The sequence below is a fragment of the Cibotium barometz genome, chromosome 56 (genome assembly GCF_041138505.1).
Source record: "Cibotium barometz isolate CiBa-2024 chromosome 56, ASM4113850v1, whole genome shotgun sequence".
Classification (NCBI taxonomy): Eukaryota; Viridiplantae; Streptophyta; class Polypodiopsida; order Cyatheales; family Cibotiaceae; genus Cibotium; species Cibotium barometz.
In genome coordinates, this window is record NC_141101.1 from 19,435,231 (window position 1) to 19,458,435 (window position 23,205).

General features: G+C 40.2%; 3 protein-coding genes across 3 annotated transcripts; all 3 read left to right on the forward strand.

Moving 5' to 3' along the window:
- The first annotated feature begins 867 nt into the window (after window positions 1–867).
- Window positions 868–2,423, forward strand: LOC147606993 (uncharacterized). The gene is made up of 2 exons (XM_086791474.1): window positions 868–1,741; window positions 1,906–2,423. The coding sequence occupies exons 1-2, from the start codon at window positions 868–870 to the stop codon at window positions 2,421–2,423; spliced, it is 1,392 nt and encodes a 463-aa protein (XP_086647600.1).
- Window positions 2,424–12,884: 10,461 nt separating this feature from the next.
- Window positions 12,885–14,030, forward strand: LOC147606994 (wall-associated receptor kinase-like 17). The gene is made up of 2 exons (XM_086791085.1): window positions 12,885–13,857; window positions 13,951–14,030. Exon 1 carries the CDS (start codon window positions 12,886–12,888, stop codon window positions 13,723–13,725), a length of 840 nt encoding a protein of 279 aa, XP_086647211.1. The 5' UTR covers window position 12,885; the 3' UTR covers window positions 13,726–13,857; window positions 13,951–14,030.
- A 637-nt stretch (window positions 14,031–14,667) lies between these two features.
- LOC147606995 (wall-associated receptor kinase-like 1) lies at window positions 14,668–15,348 on the forward strand. Its single transcript, XM_086791475.1, has one exon. It carries the CDS (start codon window positions 14,668–14,670, stop codon window positions 15,346–15,348), a length of 681 nt encoding a protein of 226 aa, XP_086647601.1.
- The last annotated feature ends 7,857 nt before the right edge of the window (window positions 15,349–23,205 follow it).

Here is a 23,205-nt window from a genome sequence, read left to right on the forward strand (position 1 = left end):
GTAGATACTATTTGATTTTCTTTGAAGTTTTCAAGATGATCATTTAGCCAACATTTTGGAGTGTTGCTAACACTTTCCTTTTACTAAAGGCAACAAAAAAGCGTGTGAAGACAACCAAAAACGAGTAAGGACATAATCGTACTCAGGCTTGCTTTTTGACGAGCCTAATGAAATTAAAAAAAACGTGTAAAGACAACCAAAAATGAGTAAGGACATAATCATACTTAGGCTTGCTTTTCTACAGGCCAAAGTAGTTCTTGATAAAAACATAATTTTCAACCACTCAAAATATGGATAATTTCTCAATCTACTGGGTTTTGGTTCCCAAAATGTGTACTACATGCAGGTTTTATAACTAAAATATATAATAAATGAATCCTTAAAGTTTAAGAGTTTTTTATAACTAAAAACTTTCTCATTATAATTTAAAGAGGAAATTCACCATTTTAAAAATATATTTTTCTAGAAATTTAAATAATTTGAAGAGGAAATTGACCATTTTGAAAAAGTGTTTCTTTATAAATTTTACAAAATATAACTCAAACTTAAAGAGATTCTTCTCGTTCTCGAGCAAATTTTAGGCTACGTCGAACCTATCTTTGTCCTTGATTGACTCACAGAATCGTGAGCGAGTAGGGTCTTCAGCGTTGGTTCTAATTTTATATAAACGGCGATGTCCTCGGTTTTCTTAATTCGGCTGTTGTTTTCCATGGAGCACTGGATGTCTTTTGGAGTGTTCCTGCTGCTGCTGGGCTATTGGGCGTGCAGCAGTCTAAATTGGGTAGCTGCTGCCTCCGGCCCTTGCAACTCCACCTCACAAACTTGCGGGAATATGAACATACCCTATCCTTTTGGGATGCCGAGTGAATGCGGGCTGCGGGGCTACAGGATCTCGTGCAAGCTCAATCCAAGCTATGGCACGGGCCTACTGCCCTTCCTCCAGGTGAATGCGGGCTGCGGGGCTACAGGATCTCGTGCAAGCTCAATCCAAGCTATGGCACGGCCTCCACCCCAGAGCTACAGGTGCTGGAGTTCTACGGCAACTACATAGCCGTAAACTCTACCGAGCTTAAGGCCATGCCCACTCCTCATAACTGCGGCAAATCAGATGGCTACGCTGAGGCTTCATTGGAGCTCCCTTCCAGTGGGCCTTTCGTCCTCTCCGATCATAACTTCTTTGCCGTGATCGGATGCCGATCCCAAGGCTCCTGTGTCGCCTCGTCTTCCAACAACGTCTCTTCCAACGCCTTGTCGTTCACTTCGACTATGAATTGCAGCACTGATTACTACAATAATCAGTGCAGCACTGATTGCTACAATCAGCGGTGTCTCAGAAACAGGTCGACAGATTATTTCTATGATGATGGACCTTTCTATGATGATGGAAATGATCCTTTCTATGACCCCTGCGACTGCTGTCTCCAACGCATACCGCGTGGCTCTCGGCACCTCCACCTCAGTGGAAATGGAGTAGCCTCCCCAGACTTCCCTGGTGTCTGTGGATTCTCCACTGTGCTCAGCCCTTACACCCCCGATCTACCGGGCGATGTCCTGGTCATATCATGGGCTCTCATTCTCAGCGTTTCGGCGGAGAACTGCTCTACGGTAAAGCACAGGTCGGATTACGCTTGCTCTAATGAGGCGGAGTGTCTTTATGATCCATGGGTGCCCGGTTATACTTGCCGTTGCCCCTCGAATTATGCAACAGGGGATGGATACAGGAATGGAACCCGCTGTCAAGGTAAAAACCGTGAACCCAAGAAACCATACAATGCTTCGACATCCCTTCTATTTCAGGTTACTCTTAACTTGTGTTTCTTTTGACATTTTAGGCGAGCTCCACACTACTGTTCCACACTACTGTTGAAGCCCTAGTCTAAAGTCATCAAAATTAACGTTGCGCAGTTATTCTATCTGGTGCCTTCATCATCACCGTAGTCATTATCATCGTCCGCTGGTCGAGAAGAGCTCGCAGACGGAAGCAACAGAGAGAGGACAATTTCCATCGCAACGGAGGTGAAGAGCTGCGGTCCATGCTATTTTCTGAAGATGAGCTGAGGAGAGCCACAAACAACTTCTCTCGGGAGCATGAGCTAGGAAGAGGGGGCTATGGCACGGTTTATTGGGGCAGCCTAATCAACCACGGCAAGGTGGCCATTAAGAAACCCAAGCACATGGAGGATGCGGACAGGGAAGAGGACCAAATTAAATCCTTTGTGTCCGAGATACTCCTGTTAGGGAAGACCGTGCATGAAAATGTTGTCAGGCTATTGGGCTGCTGCGTAGAGACCCGAGTGCCTCTCCTTGTGTATGAATTTGTGGAGAATGGAACACTCTGGGATCACTTGCAAAGACCCCGCCCAAAGAAGCCTGCTAGGGTCGAGCTGGGGGAGACGGCTTGGCATTGCGGTGAACACCGCTAAGGCACTTAGTTATCTCCACAAGATGAGCCCACCTATTCTTCATCGGGACATAAAGTCCACCAACATCCTCATCGACATGTCCTACAACCCCAAGGTGGCCGACTTTGGAGCCTCGCGTTTCCTCACCTCCGGCGCGACCCACCTCACCTTCGCCGCAGTGGTAGGCACCCATGGCTATCTGGACCCTGAGTACCACCTCAGCTGCCAATTCACTAATAAAAGTGATGTGTATAGTTTTGGTGTTATCTTGCTTGAGCTCATCTCGGCCATGCCAGCGGACCTTGGCACAAAGCTAGGGATTCTCGCCCATCACTTCCAGACTCGTTTTAGGGATTCTCATCGACCCTCGATTAAGCACACACCCAAACGTCTTGGCATCCATCCAAGCTGTTGCACAGCTAGCAATCCATTGCTTGGCTATGCAGGGGCATCAAAGGCCCACAATGGAAGAGGTGCATGGCAAGCTGCAGGAGATCCAATCTAAGTGGACATTAGTGGATGAGGTGGTGGAACTTTCTAGTCAAAGCCCAAGTTCATCAATTGAGCATTTTATAAGGCCCATCATATCGCAAGAAAGTGCTTGCGACAACGAAGAACATGAAATTTCTGCTCTCTTGGGTTCTAGCTGGAGCCAGGGGAGCCAGGTTTCCCATGCTCAATCTGCAGTGACTCGCACCACCACCACCAGTGAAATAGCCCTTGCTTCTTTACAGACTATCCCCGCCCGTCACAGATTACCTACCACTCTTTGATTAAATCCTACACTGGATGGAGGCATATAATCAGAGATTGGCGGTCTCCCATCCACCTCCTCCATTCCCAATCCTTCAGCGAGAGATGGTGCATGGAGGTTCTGTTCACATATCTTAAGCCTGTAAAATGTTTTGAGTTTCGAATACATCGTCTTTGTTTACTTTATTGGTTTGCATCCAAAGGAGATCAAAATCACTAAATTTCATTCCTTAAGATTTCTCTCTCCTTTTTATCATGTAACTGTAAAATTTAAATACGGCCATACCTGAGGGGGGGTTGGGGGTGTGTGTGAGTATTTCTACAAATTTCCTGTACCTGCTAAAATAAAAAAAAATCCTGCCTATTTAAGCTTGTGAGACAAAAAGATATAAATAACTTTTCATACATAAAAGATATAAATAACTTTTCATACATTTTGGACTATCTAAGGGAAAGAAAGTAGTATTAGGTGACGTCTCTTTGTTTTTTCCTACTAGGTCTTTAGAGTACGTATAATTATTTAAAGTTATAGGTTAGGCATGGTTGGATTCATGAGCATCAGTCCACCAAAAAAACAGCATTCTAGTGTATTTGTACTAGCACAATAATAAAAAAGAGCTAAGATTTTAAGGAGCTCTTATTTTAAGGAAATTTTTTCATATATTTTAGTTATAAAACTGGCATATTGTGGAGATCTAGGAAACAAAAACGTGATAGATGTAAGAGTTGTCCTTATTTTGATTGGTTGAAAAATATGGTTTTTTCGACCATTGTTGGTTTGAGTGGTGAATAAAAGGACCGTGTACTTTATATAAGGAATGGTCATATGTAAAAAAGTGTATTGAAACTCTTTTCTTAGGGGTTGAGAGAAGTGTTTTAGCAGTTTTGTGCAATATTTACAACACATCAATATGTTAGAAAAGATGTTAAATGTGGCTTCTTGAAAGAATGGAAAATCATGGTAGGCTAGGATTATGTGTAAAATTATAAGGGGAATGTTAGTAATATGTTAATGTGTGTGTTTCATTTAACATGCCATTCAACAACAAGGTTAGACGTTACTGAGTAAGTCAAAAGCTATGTAGCAAGGTGAAAGGGAATACCTTCATTTACACGTACCACCCATATCATCCATCCATATACCTACATCAAACATGCACCCTCGCATGTTCACTATGTAAAAAACCCATACAACATGTGTGTTCAAGGGCCCTAAAACTACGAATTTTTATAACTTATATGCATCCAATATGTAAAATTAGATCTGATGATAAAAGTACCTCTTCTATGGAAAATTTCATAACTTTTTGAATCAACATACTGCTTAAGTATGTAAAATTTCCATAACTCCACAAAAAAGAATTCTATTGCTGAAACGTATGTGCCATCTTACAAGTTCCTTAGTGAACTCCCTGGGACATGCACTAGATGTGTAGAAGTTGGGGTTTTACAACATGCGCTCTCTTCGTCTAATCACTTTTCTGAGGGAAGAGATTTTTGGTAGGCCCCTAAGAGGTTTGAGTGCTCCTAGAAATAGACCTCATCCATCCATTTTGAGTCCAAATATGTAAAAACCCCATACAACATGTGTGTTCAAGGGCCCTAACTACAGATTTTTATAACTTATATATATCCAATATGTAAATTTAGATCTAATGATAAAAGTGCCTCTTTTGTATGGAAAATTTTGTCACTTTTTGAATCAAGATAATGCTTAAGTATGTAAATTTTTCCATAACTCCACAAAAGAAAAAAAAACTATTATTGAAATGTGTGTCATCTTACAAGTTTCTTAGTGAACTCCATGGGACATGCACCAGATGTGTAGAAGAGGAGGCTTTTCATAAGTTTGGAGTTTAAAACGATATTCAAATGAACCTACAAGCATGGGAATGGTGAGAAAGAGTGAGTGTTTTGACAGAATCTACCTACATAGCTTTCAAAGGTTAGTATGAAGATGCATGTAGATTGTTTTAAAGGGTTTATGTTTTATGTAGAAGCCACCTACATAGCTTCTAAAGATTAGTTTAAAGATGTATGTAGATTGTTTTTACGTGAAAAAGTTTCTTTGAGTTCATAAATTGTATAGAATCCCATCCTCAAAGTATTAGCTAAAATTGTATGCAAGGCTTTAGAGTCGATTAGCAAATTGAGTAAGCACAAGATTGAAAAATCTTGAGTTGCGAGGTGAAGGTTTTGTTGGGATACGAGGTAGTGGTAAAGTTTATTCTCTCACATGGCTATGCATGCAACAGTACCATGGTCACCTTACGTAAGCACATGCATGTAGTGATGCAATGGTGGGTGGTTGGGATCTTCCAGAAGAGGCTGGAGAGGGGGGGTGTGGAGAATGGGACTCAAATGAAGAGATGAAGAAGTGACACCCCATGACTGAATTTCTGATGGTCTCTGAATACTCAGCAACGCCTTGAGAATCTACATAGAAATCTACGCAGAAATAAGGTATGCATTAACGTCTCATCTGAAGTGGTCAAAAGACAAATTGGTTAATTCTCCTTGAGCAACAGAATTCTATTTTGCTCTAGGAAACCGCCTAGTAAAGAGAAGTTGGGGAGATGGCTTCAAGATGAAGTTTTCCACGACAGAGTTGTATCTCAAGTTTACTACCTTTGAAAAGGGTTTTTCAATGTGATATTTGTTAAAGACAGATAGTAGTTGATTTATTTGCAAAAGCCCAATTGTTTATGGGATCGAAGTTAATTCATGTGATGCCCTTTGACCCCACGTTTATTGTCAACCGGAGCCTCAGGGAATCATGTCTAGTCTAGGGGGACATAATAGGTCTCCCCCTTGGTTGAGACCAACTTTGAAGAACGGCTAGTGCACTTGGCATGGTATTATTTGTACCTACTAATTGTAAAGACAACAGTCGCCACTCTAGTAAGGTATGTGTATCTTGGAATACTATATTTGAAACCCCAAAGCTTCTTGACATGGACCTAGGGAAATTCCAAAAAATAGAGCTAAAGTTAAAGTTTGGAAATTTTGTGGGAGCTTTCTTTAGGTGTGGAAACTTTGGTCATATCGCTAGAAATTGTGGAGCGAGCAGTGACATAAAAAAAATGCGGAATAGAACAAGGAAGAGGGATAATCTTTGGAGTAGGTAAAGGGGAAACTCCAGGAGTATAGGTTAACAAAGTTGACAAATGAAAAGAGAAGATGAATATGCAGAGAAAGGACATTGAAAATCTTAGGTTAACTTGGGTTACAGAAAGATCCAAGGGAAAAAATAACCTCAGAAATATAAACGGGGAAGCTAGAAATAATCAACTTAGAATTGGAGGGAAAGGGGTAGAAGTAGGTAAGTCTGTGTGTGGAAGGGCTCAGTCCTCCTATATACTCTAATCCCTTTAGCCCTCTAGGGGATGATAGTGAGACCTCATCCATGGGGAGGTTCAATTGGCCAAGTGGATACTACTTGGAGGGAGCTTCAAACAGAGACTGAAGAGCTAAGGATAAAAACATGAGCAGAAGAGGGGCTGGGGGTAGAGATGGTTCTTGCTTCTACTACTTTCGAATGAATAAGGTAAAAAAGTTTAGAGGGTGTACGTGGAATGTTAAAGGTTTGAAGGATAAGAGAAAAAATGAAACTTTTTTGGGGATGGTGAAGGATTGGAATCTGTCCATAATGGCCATATAGAAACATAATCTAATGGATGCTAAAGGGGGGAAGAGAGAATGTTTCAGGGACTAGGTAGTATTGTATGGGGATGGGGAGGTGAAATCAAGCTACAGTGGGGTTCTGTCTATCATTAAGAAACAGTTAAAGCCTACTATTATTGCCAACCATCCCAATGCTATGATTCTAGTTGTTGAGATCCAGTTAGAGGATGAGAAGCTACGGTTAATCAATATCTATGGGGCTCATAACCATAAAATCAAGGGGAAAATGTGGGAGTGGATCAGGAAGTTGGGCATCCAATGCCCTTGTATTATGATGGGGGATTTCAATTTGGCTGAGAAGTAATTAGACAGATGTGGGGGAAGCTTAGTTATGATGGGAAAAGAGAAGAAGAAATGGGACAACCTTAGAGAAAAAATGGGATTGAATGATGGATCGAAATTGGGGCCTTGGGGCTCTAACCTAGGCTACACCTACTTTAGTCTTCAATGTAATTCTCTCATGTAAGATCTCATATAATTTCAAAAATCTTGTTAAATATCTAATGAGATCATAAGACCCACAAGACTTCCTACAAGCCCGTAGGATCACATATGGGTTGAGAAAAGCTCTAGAACTTGTAAGACCTTTTAAAGAGCTCATGAGGTCACATATGAACTCTTGATGATGACAAGAAGAACCTACTAGTGATGTTAATCATATGAATAAGTGGCTCCTTCATGGTCCTCTACATTGAATTAGTTGATCTTATATGATTATAAGAGTTTCCACCACACAATGACTCCCATGAGATTCTATAAGTAATATAATCAAAGAAGAGCTCCTATCATCTCATATGAGCTCTTTTTTGCTCGAGCGAGATAACAAAGAGATTACTAGAGATGATTGTGACTCTAATCATGCATTGAGAGAGGGAAGCAAGGTGTGTGTGTTTAGCCTTTTGAGGTAGAAGACTCACTTAATATCTAGCCACCATGAGAAACCTTCTACCGATTCACTACTGTTAGGTCAAAACCAAGTGCCACCTCTTATAGAGTTCCATAGTAATTTTCAAGATATTTGTAATCAAGCAAGTTTTTATTTGGTTTTTCAGAAGATAAAAAGATAATAATTAAATTTGGTGTGTTAATAAATAAATATGTACTAGAAACAACACGCACATATACCTATTCATGTGTATGCCTTCTACTAATCACTTCACTATCTCTTGAAATTAATAGCTCCCAAATTGCTACGCTGATGATAGATTTTCCTCCATACATATTTCTTAAAATACATCAAAAAAATTACAATGGAGTTTAATTTCTTTTTTCCATCCGCCCCTCCCTCCTTGCGCCTCCCAGTGCCCTCAGCCCCCCTCATGACCAACAAAGATATGTCTACACTATTTGAGAGATGTTGAGATGTCAAGCTCAACATGAGCTAACACTCATGAGGCACCTAGGTGAAGCTAGAAGGCATTATGTAGTGTGCAAAGGGCAAGTTGTATGCATAAGCAACTTAATAAACAAGAATTGTTCTTGTATTTTGTGGGTCTCTCTCCTCCACTCATCTTGATCTAGCATAAGCACCATGAATTTCAACATGGTATCTAGAGCTAGGTAGCTTGCAAGGTGTAGACTAGGTCAAAAAAGTGTTCTTTGAGTGCATCTCATCTACCCCAGCTAGTGGAGGCCTTCCAGCTACTTGTGGAGGCCATATCTTCGCGTGCTTTCAACTAGGAAGATGAAGAATACCTCTGGGCGCTCAGGTTCGTACAGCCAATTTTTGGATTTCATCTCTCTTAGCCACGTCATTAATCTCTGAGTAGGCCGACGCATGCTTTCACTACAGCGCTGATTTCGTACAGAAATACGCAGACTGTGGGAAAGTTCAAGCCACACAAGGTTAGGGCTTTTGAAGCCCATAGTCTCAAGGTGCTCCAGTCAAGAGATGAGCTCCAATGCTTGCTCGACACACGCGCAAGAAGCATAAAACCAGGGCAACTATGTGAGGAAGCCATGGAAGCTTCAATAAAAGCTTTAAAATAATGTTTTTTTACACTAATCTTTGATTAATTAATCTTAATCACTTAAGTGCTTTTGCTCTAGATCCTCTAAAATTGTTAGCATACACCATGAGGTGTTGAATAAGTCTCATTGTCATCAAGCTTCATCAAGCTTCATCAAGTGTTCAACATTCCAAAGTGTGCTTATAAGCACTAAAGGTGTTGCTAAACACCATTGGTGGGTGTAGCCATTAGCAAAGGGGAGCCTCTTGACATTACGAAGTGCTTTTAAGCACTAAGAGTGTTCTTAAACACTAATGGTACATCTAATCACCAATGCAAGTGTCATTAGACACTAAAAATATACTCTTAAGTACTAATAGTGTTGCTAAACACTAATGGTGATCTTAATTACCAAAGAAAGTGTTCTTTGACACTAATGAAGCTCATCTTCATCAGAATTAGTGGTTGGGCACAAACCCTAAGTGCTAAACCATAAGCTTCATCAACTTAATCTCTTTTTATGCAACATCTTTGGCTTGATTAAGGGTTGTTGCACTCTCATAAGCCATTCTCTTTCTACTTCAGCCAAAACATTACAAATTTTTTGGTTTTCTTCTTCATAAATCAGCCCATTAACACTCTTGTAATCTCCCTTCAATACCCAATGTCAAAGAAAAACACCCAAATTAAGAAGTTCTCAGGAGAGGGCTTCCACACTTGGCAAGTTCTTGTCAAGTATAAGATGATGTCCAAAGGTTTTTGGCCATTCATCTCCAGCACTAAGGTTATTGATCAAACTAAGGCTGAAGATATTGAAGATGATGAGAGGGCACAAGCCATCATCATGCTATATCTTGATGAGGCTCTTATTCACCATGTGGACCAGCTTCCAACTGCAAAGGAGAAATGGGATAAGCTTGACAAGCTTGATGGAGCTCGTGGTAAGAATTCCAAGATCTCACTTAAAATTGAATTTTTCAGCTTGGAGCTCAAAGAGGGAGATGGCATTGGAGCATTTATCTCTCATTTGAAGGGCCTTATGGCTCAACTTGCATCAGTGAATGCGAGAATGGATGAAGATGATGCAGTGGTTGTTTTGTTAAAAGCAGTCAAGAAGGTGTACCCCACCTTAGTCTCACCACCCTAAAGAACATACCTAATCCCACCCTTGAAGGAGTCATTCAATCTTGTCTTGATGAAGAAAAGGACCAAAGGGAGGAGCTGAATCTTCAAGTGCATCTACTCCATTGAATATCGGACAAGCTTTGTCACATCAAGTGAGCAAAGTAAGGTGTACCCATTGCAAAAAGGTAGGTCATTTTGTAAATAATTGTTGGATCAAATATCCCAACAAGATGAAATGTAACAAGTGTAAACAAACGGGACATATCACTTCTAAATGTCCTAACAAGGAGTCAGAGGCTAACTTTGTATCAACCTCTAACTCCTCTAAGCACTTGTTTTAAATCTCAATGTAACAACACCTATATTCCTCACCTTGTACGCCTAATGTTATAAAGGCAACCTATGTCCAATACCACCTATTCCAATTCTTTCATAGTTGGTATTAAGGGAGGGTATTAAAAGACTAAGGTCATAAAGGGTAGGAGAAGGGTGTGTGTATGAATGGACTTATGGTCCACTAGCTCACTTATTTAAAGGTGAAGCTAGAAGGCATTATGTAGTGTGCAAGAGCCAAGTTGTATGCATAAGTAACTTAATAAACAAGTATTGTTTTTGTATTTTGTGGGTCTCTCTCCTCCACTCATCTTGATCTAGCATAAGCAACATGAATTTCAACAAGCTTGGGGATACAGACCTCATGTTATCAACTTACTTTTGGTACTTTACACTATGCAATGGAGGACTTTTAGTGGATCATTACTCATCTTAGGTTTTGGATGCTATGGTTGATATGGTTGTCTAGAAACACAACAGTGTTTCAAGGTCCAGGAATATTCTCTTCAAGGTTACCTTGGCCAGCTCTAAGAACAAAATTGATGGAAGATGGTAAATTGCCTATCAATGATACAAACATGAGAGACAGAATTGTTGGACTTATTGTTAGATTGTAATTTGTACAAATTTCATGATTGAATAATATATTTTGTTTTTTCTTTTGTATAGCCAAGATAGACTCCCTTGTATCCTCCTAAATTCTTGTGTCCCCTGCCACACACATGAGGTAATAGTTAATCCCACACCTCTTACATTGCTTAAGACTCATGTCATCGTGTGTGTTTCATGCACACCACCCCACACACACATTTAAAGCATGTGTGAGGTTACGTTTCGTGTGAACCTGACTTGTAGATTTGGCTTGCCTTGAAAATAATGCTGTAATCTTGAAGCCTTTTGTTTTCAAACCAATTGATGTCTAAAAAACCAATTGCTATGTAAATTTTTGATGTGTATTTTTTAATGGAAAACCAATTGATGTTTATATCCTTTTTATTAATATCTTTGAGGAAAATAATTTCAAAATTAGAAAATTTTAGTTATAAAACCGATTTACCTATGAATTTTGTCAATAAAATCGGTTGAGCTTGGTTTTTTTTTAAATGTTTATTCTCACCTAGCTTACAGGTTCGCTTGTACGGTGGTTCCGTGACGACCATGCTTGTTAAGTCTTGATTGACTCACATACATGGTCGTGAGAGAGTAGTGTTGGTTCTAATTTTATAGTAACGGCGATGTCCTCGGTTTTCTTAATTCGGCTGTTGTTCTCCATGGGGCACTGGATGTCTTTTGGGATGCTCGAGCTGCTGAGCTATTGGGCGTGCAGCAGTCTAAATTTGGTAGCTGCGCCTGCTGCCTCCGGCCCTTACAACTACACCTCACAAACTTTCGGGTGGACACGGTCGCTACCCACATGTGTGCTTTAGTGGAACTTTTTAATAAGTGTCAAGAAAAAGTGGAACTTTCACGACTCAAATCGAGAAAAACCAGCCTTAATCAATTTCAAGATTTAAGAGTTTGAAATCTTAGTTTTGATTGACTTAGAGAGTCGTGAGCGAGTAGCTGAGCGAGTAGCGTCTATTTGAAAAAGAACCATCAGCTATCAAATCATAGAAAAGTAGATACTATTTGATTTTCTTTGAAGTTTTTGAAATCTTAGCTATAAAACAAACTAACTTATGGATTTTTTTCAATAAAAACGGGTGAGCTTGATTGTGATCCTTTTTTCATTGGTTAGAAAAAAATGCTTATTGTGACATTACTTATTACGATCCTTTTACAAAGGGCCACGGTGGGTTACAAAGGGCCACGGTGGACTTGTTAAGTCTTGATTGAGTGCTCACAAAGTCCCAACCATGCTTATTAAGTCTTGATTGACTTAGAGAGTCGTGAGCGAGTAGCGTCTATTTGAAAAAGAACCATCCGCTATCAAATCATAGAAAAGTAGATACTATTTGATTTTCTTTGAAGTTTTCAAGATGATCATTTAGCCAACATTTTGGAGTGTTGCTAACACTTTCCTTTTACTAAAGGCAACAAAAAAGCGTGTGAAGACAACCAAAAACGAGTAAGGACATAATCGTACTCAGGCTTGCTTTTTGACGAGCCCAATGAAATTAAAAAAAACGTGTAAAGACAACCAAAAATGAGTAAGGACATAATCATACTTAGGCTTGCTTTTCTACAGGCCAAAGTAGTTCTTGATAAAAACAAAATTTTTAACCACTCAAAATATGGATAATTTCTCAATCTACTGGGTTTTGGTTCCCAAAATGTGTACTACATGTATGCAGGTTTTATAACTAAAATATATAATAAATGAATCCTTAAAGTTTAAGAGTTTTTTATAACTTAAAACTTTCTCATTATAATTTAAAGAGGAAATTGACCATTTTAAAAATATATTTTTCTAGAAATTTAAATAATTTGAAGAGGAAATTGACCATTTTGAAAAAGTGTTTCTTTATAAATTTTACAAAATATAACTCAAACTTAAAGAGATTCTTCTCGTTCTCGAGGAACCTATCTTTGTCCTTGATTGACTCACAGAATCGTGAGCGAGTAGGGTCTTCAGCGTTGGTTCTAATTTTATATAAACGGCGATGTCCTCGGTTTTCTTAATTCGGCTGTTGTTTTCCATGGAGCACTGGATGTCTTTTGGAGTGTTCCTGCTGCTGCTGGGCTATTGGGCGTGCAGCAGTCTAAATTGGGTAGCTGCTGCCTCCGGCCCTTGCAACTCCACCTCACAAACTTGCGGGAATATGAACATACCCTATCCTTTTGGGATGCCGAGTGAATGCGGGCTGCGGGGCTACAGGATCTCGTGCAAGCTCAATCCAAGCTATGGCACGGGCCTACTGCCCTTCCTCCAGGTGGGCACGGCCTCCACCCCAGAGCTACAGGTGCTGGAGTTCTACGGCAACTACATAGCCGTAAACTCTACCGAGCTTAAGGCCATGCCCACTCCTCATAACTGCGGCAAATCAGATGGCTACGCTGAGGCTTCCTTGGAGCTCCCTTCCAGTGGGCCTTTCGTCCTCTCCGATCATAACTTCTTTGCCGTGATCGGATGCCGATCCCAAGGCTCCTGTGTCGCCTCGTCTTCCAACAACGTCTCTTCCAACGCCTTGTCGTTCACTTCGACTATGAATTGCAGCACTGATTACTACAATAATCAGTGCAGCACTGATTGCTACAATCAGCGGTGTCTCAGAAACAGGTCGACAGATTATTTCTATGATGATGATGGACCTCTCTATGATGATGATGGACCTTTCTATTACCCCTGCGACTGCTGTCTCCAACGCATACCGCGTGGCTCTCGGCACCTCCACCTCAGCTGTGGAAATGGAGTAGCCTCCCCAGACTTCCCTGGTGTCTGTGGATTCTCCACTGTGCTCCCTGGTGTCTACCGGGCGATGTCCTGGTCATATCATGGGCTCTCATTCTCAGCGTTTCGGAGAACTGCTCTACGGTAAAGCACAGGTCGGATTACGCTTGCTCTAATGAGGCGGACTGTCTTTATGATCCATGGGTGCCCGGTTATACTTGCCGTTGCCCCAGGAACTATCTAAGAGGGGATGGATACAGGAATGGAACCGGCTGTCAAGGTAATAACCGTGAACCTAAGAAACCATACAATGCTTCGACATCCCTTCTATTTCAGGTTACTCTTAACTTTTTTTTTTTTCTTGACATTTTAGGCTATTGGAACGAGCCCGGAAATGACATCGACCCATCGATTATAATACTACCAATTCTTGGTAAGCGAGTGCCATAGATTATAATTTGTACCGCACTGCTGTTGAAGCCCTAGTCTAAAGTCATCAAAATTAACGTTGCGCAGGAATTCTATCTGGTGCCTTCATCATCGTCCGCTGATCGAGAAGAGCTCGCAGACGGAAGCAACAGAGAGAGGAAAATTTCCATCGCAACGGAGGTGAAGAGCTGCGGTCCATGCTATTTTCTGAAGATGAGCTGAGGAGAGCCACAAACAACTTCTCTCGGGAGCATGAGCTCGGAAAAGGGGGCTATGGCACGGTTTATTGGGGCAGCCTAATCAACCACGGCAAGGTGGCCATTAAGAAACCCAAGCACATGGAGGATGCGGACAGGGAAGAGGACCAAATTAAATCCTTTGTGTCCGAGATACTCCTGTTAGGGAAGACCGTGCATGAAAATGTTGTCAGGCTATTAGGCTGCTGCGTAGAGACCCGAGTGCCTCTCCTTGTGTATGAATTTGTGGAGAATGGAACACTCTGGGATCACTTGCATCCAGGCAAAGACCCCGCCCAAAGAAGCCTGCTAGGGCCGAGCTGCTTGGCATTGCGGTGAACACCGCTAAGGCACTTAGTTATCTCCACAAGATGAGCCCACCTATTCTTCATCGGGACATAAAGTCCACCAACATCCTCATCGACATGTCCTACAACCCCAAGGTGGCCGACTTTGGAGCCTCGCGTTTCCTCACCTCCGGCGCGACCCACCTCACCTTCGCCGCAGTGGTAGGCACCCATGGCTATCTGGACCCTGAGTACCACCTCAGCTGCCAATTCACTAATAAAAGTGATGTGTATAGTTTTGGTGTTATCTTGCTTGAGCTCATCTCGGCCATGCCAGCGGACCTTGGCACAAAGCTAGGGATTCTCGCCCATCACTTCCAGACTCGTTTTAGAGCTGGGAAGCTGACATATCTCATCGACCCTCGATTAAGCACACACCCAAACGTCTTGGCATCCATCCAAGCTGTTGCACAGCTAGCAATCCATTGCTTGGCTATGCGGGGGCATCAAAGGCCCACAATGGAAGAGGTGCATGGCAAGCTGCAGGAGATCCAATCTAAGTGGACATTAGTGGATGAGGTGGTGGAACTTTCTAGTCAAAGCCCAAGTTCATCAATCGAGCATTTTATAAGGCCCATCACATCGCAAGAAAGTGCTGCTGACATCGAAGGACATGAAATTTCTGCTCTCTTGGGTTCTAGCTGGAGCCAGGGGAGCCAGGTTTCCCATGCTCAATCTGCAGTGACTCGCACCACCACCACCAGTGAAATAGCCCTACAGACTATCCCCGCCCGTCACAGATTACCTACCACTCTTTGATTAAATCCTACAGTGGGTGGAGGCATATAATCAGAGATCCTACAGTGGGTGGAGGCATATGATCAGAGATGGAGGTTCTGTTCACATATCTTAAGCCTTGTAAAATGTTTTGAGTTTCGAATACTATTTCTTTTCATCATCTTTGTTTACTTTATTGGTTTGCATCCAAAGGAGATCAAAATCACTAAATTTCATTCCTTAAGATTTCTCTCTCCTTTTTATCATGTAACTGTAAAATTTAAATACGGCTAGAGCAAAAAATCCTGCCTATTTAAACTTGTGAGACAAAAAGATCTAAATAACTTTTCATACATTTTGGACTATCTAAGGGAAAGAAAGTAGTATTAGGTGACGTCTCTTTGTTTTTTCCTACTAGGTCTTTAGAGTACGTATAATTCTTTAAAGTTATAGGTTAGGCGTGGTTGGATTCATGAGCAGATTCAGTCCACCAAAAAAACAGCATTCTAGTGTATTTGTACTAGCACAATAATAAAAAAGAGCTAGCTCTTATTTTAAGGAAATTTTTTCATATATTTTAGTTATAAAACTGGCATATTGTGGAGATCTAGGAAACAAAAACGTGATAGATATAAGAGTTGTCCTTATTTTGATTGGTTGAAAAATATAGTTTTTTCGATCATTGTTGGTTTGAGTGGGGAATAAAAGGACCGTGTACTTTATATAAAGAATGGTCATACGTAAAAAAGTGTATTGAAACAATTTTTTTAGGGGTTGAGAGAAGTGTTTTAGCAGTTTTGTGTAATATTTACAACACATCAATATGTTAGAAAAGATGTTAAATGTGGCTTCTTGAAAGAATGGAAAATCATGGTAGGCTAGGATTATGTGTAAAAATATAAGGGGAATGTTAGTAATATGTTAATGTGTGTGTTTCATTTAACATGCCATTCAACAACAAGGTTAGACGTTACTGAGTAAGTCAAAAGCTATGTAGCAAGGCGAAAGGGAATACCTTCATTTACACGTACCACCCATATCATCCATCCATATACCTACATCAAACATGCACCCTCGCATGTTCACTATGTAAAAAACCCATACAACATGTGTGTTCAAGGGCCCTAAAACTACGAATTTTTATAACTTATATGCATCCAATATGTAAATTTAGATCTGATGATAAAAGTACCTCTTCTATGGAAAATTTCATAACTTTTTGAATCAACATGCCGCTTAAGTATGTAAAATTTCCATAACTCCACAAAAAAGAATTCTATTGCTGAAACGTGTGTGCCATCTTACAAGTTCCTTAGTGAACTCCCTGGGACATGCACTAGATGTGTAGAAGTTGGGGTTTTACAACATGCGCTCTCTTCGTCTAATCACTTTTATGAGGGAAGAGATTTTTGGTAGGCCCCTAAGAGGTTTGAGTGCTCCTAGCAATAGACCTCATCCATCCATTTTGAGTCCAAATATGTAAAAAACCCATACAACATGTGTGTTCAAGGGCCCTAACTACGGATTTTTATAACTTATATATATCCAATATGTAAATTTAGATCTAATGATAAAAGTGCCTCTTCTGTATGGAAAGTTTTGTCACTTTTTGAATCAAGATAATGCTTAAGTATGTAAATTTTTCCATAATGCCACAAAAGAAAAAAAAAATTGTTATTGAAATGTGTGTCATCTTACAAGTTTCTTAGTGAACTCCATGGGACATGCACCACATGTGTAGAAGAGGAGGCTTTTCATAAATTTGGAGTTTAAAACGATATTCAAATGAACCTACAAGCATGGGAATGGTGAGAAAGAGTGAGTGTTTTGACAGAAGCTACCTACATAGCTTTCAAAGGTTAGTATGAAGATGCATGTGGATTGTTTTAAAGGGTTTATGTTTTATGTAGAAGCCACCTACATAACTTCTAAAGATTAGTTTAAAGGTGTATGTAGATTGTTTTAAAGGGTTTACGTGAAAAAGTTTCTTTGAGTTCATAAATTGTATAGAATCCCATCCTCAAAGTATTAGCTAAAATTGTATGCAAGGCTTAAGAGTCGATTAGCAAATTGAGTAAGCACAAGATTGAAAAATCTTGAGTTGCGAGGTGAAGGTTTTGTTGGGATATGAGGTAGTGGTAAAGTTTATTCTCTCACGTGGCTATGCATGCAACAGTACCATGGTCACCTTACGTGAGCACATGCATGTAGTGATGCAATGGTGGGTGGTTGGGATCTTCCAGAAGAGGTTGGAGAGGGGGGTGTGGAGAATGGATTATGGGACTCAAATGAAGAGATGAAGAAGTGACACCGTGTGACTAAATTTCTGACTGTCTCTGAATACTCAGCAAACGCCCTGAGAATCTACGCAGAAATAAGGTATGCATTAACGTCTCATCTGAAGTGGTCAAAAGACAAATTGGTTAATTCTCCTTGAGCAACAGAATTCTATTTTTCTCTAGGAAACCGCCTAGTACAGAGAAGTTGGGGAGATGGCTTCAAGATGAAGTTTTCCACGACAGAGTTGTATCTCAAGTTTACTACCTTTGAAAAGGGTTTTTCAATGTGATATTTGTTAAAGACAGATAGTAGTTGATTTATTTGCAAAATCCCAATTGTTTATGGGATCGAAGTTAATTCATGTGATGCCCTTTGACCCCACGTTTATTGTCAACCGGAGCCTCAGGGAATCATGTCTAGTCTAGGTGGACATAATAGGTCTCCCCCTTGGTTGAGACCAACTTTGAAGAACTTGGCTAGTGCACTTGGCATGGTATTGTTTGTACCTACTAATAAAGACAATAGTCGCCACTCTAGTAAGGTATGTGTATCTACTATTGTTTGTACCTACTATTGTTTGTACCTACTAATAAAGACAATAGTCGCCACTCTAGTAAGGTATGTGTATCTTGGAATACTATGTTTGAAACCCCAAATCTTCTTGACATGGACCTAGGGGAATTCTAAAAAATAGAGCTAAAGTTAAAGTTTGGAAATTTTGTGGGAGCTTTCTTTAGGTGTGGAAACTTTGGTCATATCGCTAGAAATTGTGGAGCGAGCAGTGACATAAAAAAAAATGGGGAACAGAACAAGGAAGATGGATAATCTTTAGAGTAGGTAAAAGGGAAACTCCAGGAGTATAGGTTGACAAAGTTGACAAATGAAAAGAGAAGATGAATATGGAGAGAAAGGACACTGAAAATCTTAGGTTAACTTGGGTTACAGCAGAAAGATCCAAGGGAAAAAATAACCTCAGAAATATAAAAGGGGAAGCTAGAAATAATCAACTTAGAATTGGAGGGGAAGGGGTAGAAGTAGGTAAGTCTGTGTGTGGAAGGGCTCAGTCCTCCTATATACTCTAATCCCTTTATCCCTCTAGGGGATTATAGTGAGACCTCATCCATGGGGAGGTTCAATTGGCCAAGTGGATACTACTTGGAGGGAGCTTCAAACAGAGACTGGAGAGGTTAGGACAAAAACATGAGCAGAAGAGGGGCTGGGGGTAGAGATGGTTCTTGCTTCTACTACTTTAGAATGAATAAGATAAAAAAGTTTAGAGGGTGTACGTGGAATGTTAAAGGTTTGAAGGATAAGAGAAAAAATGAAACTTTTTTGGGGATGGTGAAGGATTGGAATCTGTCCATAATGGCCATATAGAAACATAATCTAATGGATACTAAAGGGGGGAAGAGAGAATGTTTCAGGGACTAGGTAGTATTGTATGGGGAGGTGAAATCAGGCTACAGTGGGGTTCTATCTATCATTAAGAAACAGTTAAAGCCTACTATTATTGCCAACCATCCCAATGGTATGATTCTAGTTGTTGAGATGATCCAGTTAGAGGATGAGAAGCTACGGTTAATCAACATCTATGGGGCTCATAACCACAAAATCAAGGGGGAAATGTGGGAGTGGATCAGGAAGTTGGGCATCCAATGCCCTTGTATTATGATGGGGGATTTCAATTTGGTTGAGAAGTAATTAGACAGATGTGGGGGAAGCTTAGTTATGATGGGAAAAGAGAAGAAGAAATGGGACAACCTTAGAGAAAAAATGGGATTGAATGATGGATCGAAATTGGTGCCTTGGGGCTCTAACCTAGGCTACACCTACTTTAGTCTTCAATGTAATTCTCTCATGTAAGATCTCATATAATTTCAAAAATCGTGTTAAATATCTAATGAGATCATAAGACCCACAAGACTTCCTACAAGCCCGTAGGATCACATATGGGTTGAGAAAAGCTCTAGAACTTGTAAGACCTTTTAAAGAGCCCATGAGGTCACATATGAACTCTTGATGATGACAAGAAGAACCTACTAGTGATGTTAATCATATGAATAAGTGGCTCCTTCATGGTCCTCTACATTGAATTAGTTGATCTTATATGATTATAAGAGTTTCCACCACACAATGACTCCCATGAGATTCTATAAGTAATATAATCAAAGAAGAGCTCCTATCATCTCATATGAGCTCTTTTTTGCTCGAGCGAGATAACAAAGAGATTACTAGAGATAATTCTGATCTAAGACCTAATATTACTTTAAGAATAAGGACCTACCTTCCATGACTCTAATCATGCATTGAGAGAGGGAAGCAAGGTGTGTGTGTTTAGCCTTTTGAGGTACTAGAAGACTCACTTAATATCTAGCCACCATGAGAAACCTTTTGCCGATTCACTACTGTTAGGTCAAAACCAAGTGCCACCTCTTATAGAGTTCCATAGTAATTTGCAAGATATTTGTAATCAAGCAAGTTTTTATTTGGTTTTTCAGAAGATAAAAAGATAATAATTAAATTTGGTGTGTTAATAAATAAATATGTACTAGAAACAAAACACACATATACCTATTTATGTGTATGCCTTCTACTAATCACTTCACTATCTCTTGAAATTAATAGCTCCCAAATTGCTACGCTGATGATAGATTTTTCTCCATACATATTTCTTAAAATACATTAGAAAAATTACAATGGAGTTTAATTTCTTTTTTTCATCCGCCCCTCCCTCCTTGCGCCTCCCAGTGCCCTCAGCCCCCCTCATGACCAACAAAGATATGTCTGCACTATTTGAGAGATGTTGAGATGTCAAGCTCAACATGAGCTAACACTCATGAGGCACCTGCTAACATTCACGAGGCGCCTGCATGAGCGTTCGACATTTACATCACTGATGGGTTTGGTAGCTGGCACTGCTAGCTGGACTACATTGACTAGTCCACACCTACCCACTCAACTTAGCGTGTTCACCTTATGGGCAACTTATATATTCTCTATTATGTGTGTTCGTCACTTTATCTTCTTTGTAGACCTCTTTTGTTCTGTGAAGAAGAAGAAGATTTTTCAGCCTCTCATCTTGTGTGTTCTCTTCTAGGGTTTGTGTGACTGTGTGTGTGCTTGCAACAGCTCAAGATCCCTTCTACCTTGCATATCTTTTTATGATATCATAGCCTAGTTCATGCTAAGGACTGAGCAGCAAGCAAGAGAAGCACAGAAAGCGGTACGAGGGTAAGAACATCCACTCTTTCCCCTTTGTGTTTGTTACTACATCCTTGTCGGGAGATCTTTGGGAGAAATTGGAAAACAAACTCTGATTGAGGAGCTTTCTTCGTGGGAGCAGAGCTACAGAGGGTAACTTTAATTCACGCGCACTGCGGGCGGGTAAGTTTCAATTCTCTATAGAACTTTGTTTTTGGAATTGCAGGAAGGGAGATTGGTTGTGCAGACACTGTGTGTACTTCAAAGATGTCTCAAAGTTGCCATTGGTTGTATGTATGCAAATTGGAGTCACTAGTTGTGATAGTTTGGTGCAGTATAGTACCACTGGAAAAGAATACAATAGTTTGTAGCATGCAAGTCAAACAAGAGTGTTGTTTTTGGTAAATTTGTGTTGCAAAAAAGATGTCGAATGATGAAATAAATGGCTTCCATGCTTAGAGGTTCAAATTGAAAAATTTCCTAATGGGAAAAGGTTATTGGGACTACATTTAAGATGAACATGAGAAGGCACCAAAGATACCGGAGATTAATCTAACTGGTAGATGTAAAATAATTCAAGGATTGGAATCAAGGAGCAAGGAAATTCATGTATTGGCTTTTTATTGGTATATAGGACACTATGATTGGGTATATACAGGATGCCAAGTCACTTAAGAAGGCATCGGATACCTTGGTGAAGCTGTATAAAACTAACACCAAGGCACAAAACATTTAGTTGAATAAAGAGCTTCATACTGTGGAGAAGAAAAATAGGTATGTAAATGATTATGCCTTGAAGATCAAGAGCGTTGTGGAATCCCTTGCATCATCAATTGGTGTTCTTGTTTGATGATGATGATAAGGTGGAAGTGTGTCTACGTGGTCTCGGGCCATAATACAAGGTGTTCAAGATGTCTATTCAAACTTGGGAGAACATTCCCAACTTCACAGATTTGGTGTCAATGCTTATCATTCAAGAGAAGAGTTTGGGTGAAGATCAATAGACTTCACAAAACAAAAACCATTTAGAGGAGCAGGCCTTCTAGTTCATGTAGAGGATGAGGTAGAGGTCGTGGACGTGGACGTGGGCAAGGTGGTGGTCGAATAGGTAATTAGAATTATAGTCAGCAGCAGCAACAATCCCAAGATTCACAAAACAACACACAAGTGGAAGAGACCAGTTTAGAGGCAGGGGGAGCGAACAAGGTCGAGGTACTTGGCAACAGAAGCATAATGATACATGAGGCTGTTTTTAATATGGTAAGCCTGGACATGTGAGTGCAAAGCAGATTGCTATAAGAAGCAGAGTGACATGAGCAATGGAAAAGTGCAGCAAAACAACTATACATCCTCTAGCAAAAATAATGAGGATGATGAGAGATTGTTTGTTATGCAACATGTGGTTAATTCTATGTCTAGAAATGATGCAATAGCATATAAGGATGATTTATGGTGTGTTGATTTAGGTGCTTTGAACCACATCACAAGTTATGGGTGAGTGGTTCAAGGAAATGAAGAGTCTTGAAAGACTAGGATTTTTTGAAACAGGGGATGACACTGCTCATCCGATTGCCCACCATGTTGGTGATGTGCCATTGTCTATGTAGGATGGTAAGGTGAAGTATCTTCCAGATGTACTTCTAGTTCTGAACATTATAAAGAATCTAGTTTTACTTGGCCGGTGAAGTAGGGTTTGTAGGTCCGGATGGTTGTTATATAGAAGACTTTAAAGATAAGTGCAGGTTGGTTGTTACAAAAGGTAAGAGAGGGAAGAATGTTTACATTGAATGTAAATATAACCGAAGTGAGTGCTGTAATGTTTGCAAATGGTTCAGGAGTTGTTGCACATACATACATTTGGCACAAGAGATTTGGGCATGTAAATGTACAAAGAATGAAGTCTATGTAGACTAAAGAAATTGTGACAAGGCTGCCTAAGTTTAAGGTTAAAAGTATGCAGAAAGTATGTGAAGCATGTCGATTTGGAAGCAAACAAATCATGTATTTCCACATGACAGAAATGTGAGCAGGAATGAACTAAATGTTGTCCATTCAGATGTATGGGGTCCTGTGAAGACTATGTCTATGGTGGGGGACTATAGGTACTACGTAACACTCATTGATGACCACACGAGGAAAGTGTGGGTGTATTTCGTGTGAAGGAGAAGAGTGAAGTGTTCACTCATTTTAAGACTTTAAGAGTGATGGCTGAAAAACAAACACGAAAGCATGTGAAGTGCCTATGGTCAGATGGAGGGGGAGAATACTTCTCCAATGAGTTTTCTGAATTCTTATGAAAGAATGGCATTCAGAGACAATTTACATGTAGATATACTCTGCAGCAAAATGGAGTTGCTGAGCAAAAAAATAGGCACATTTTAGAGACAGCACAAGCATTGATGGGAGAGAAGAATATCC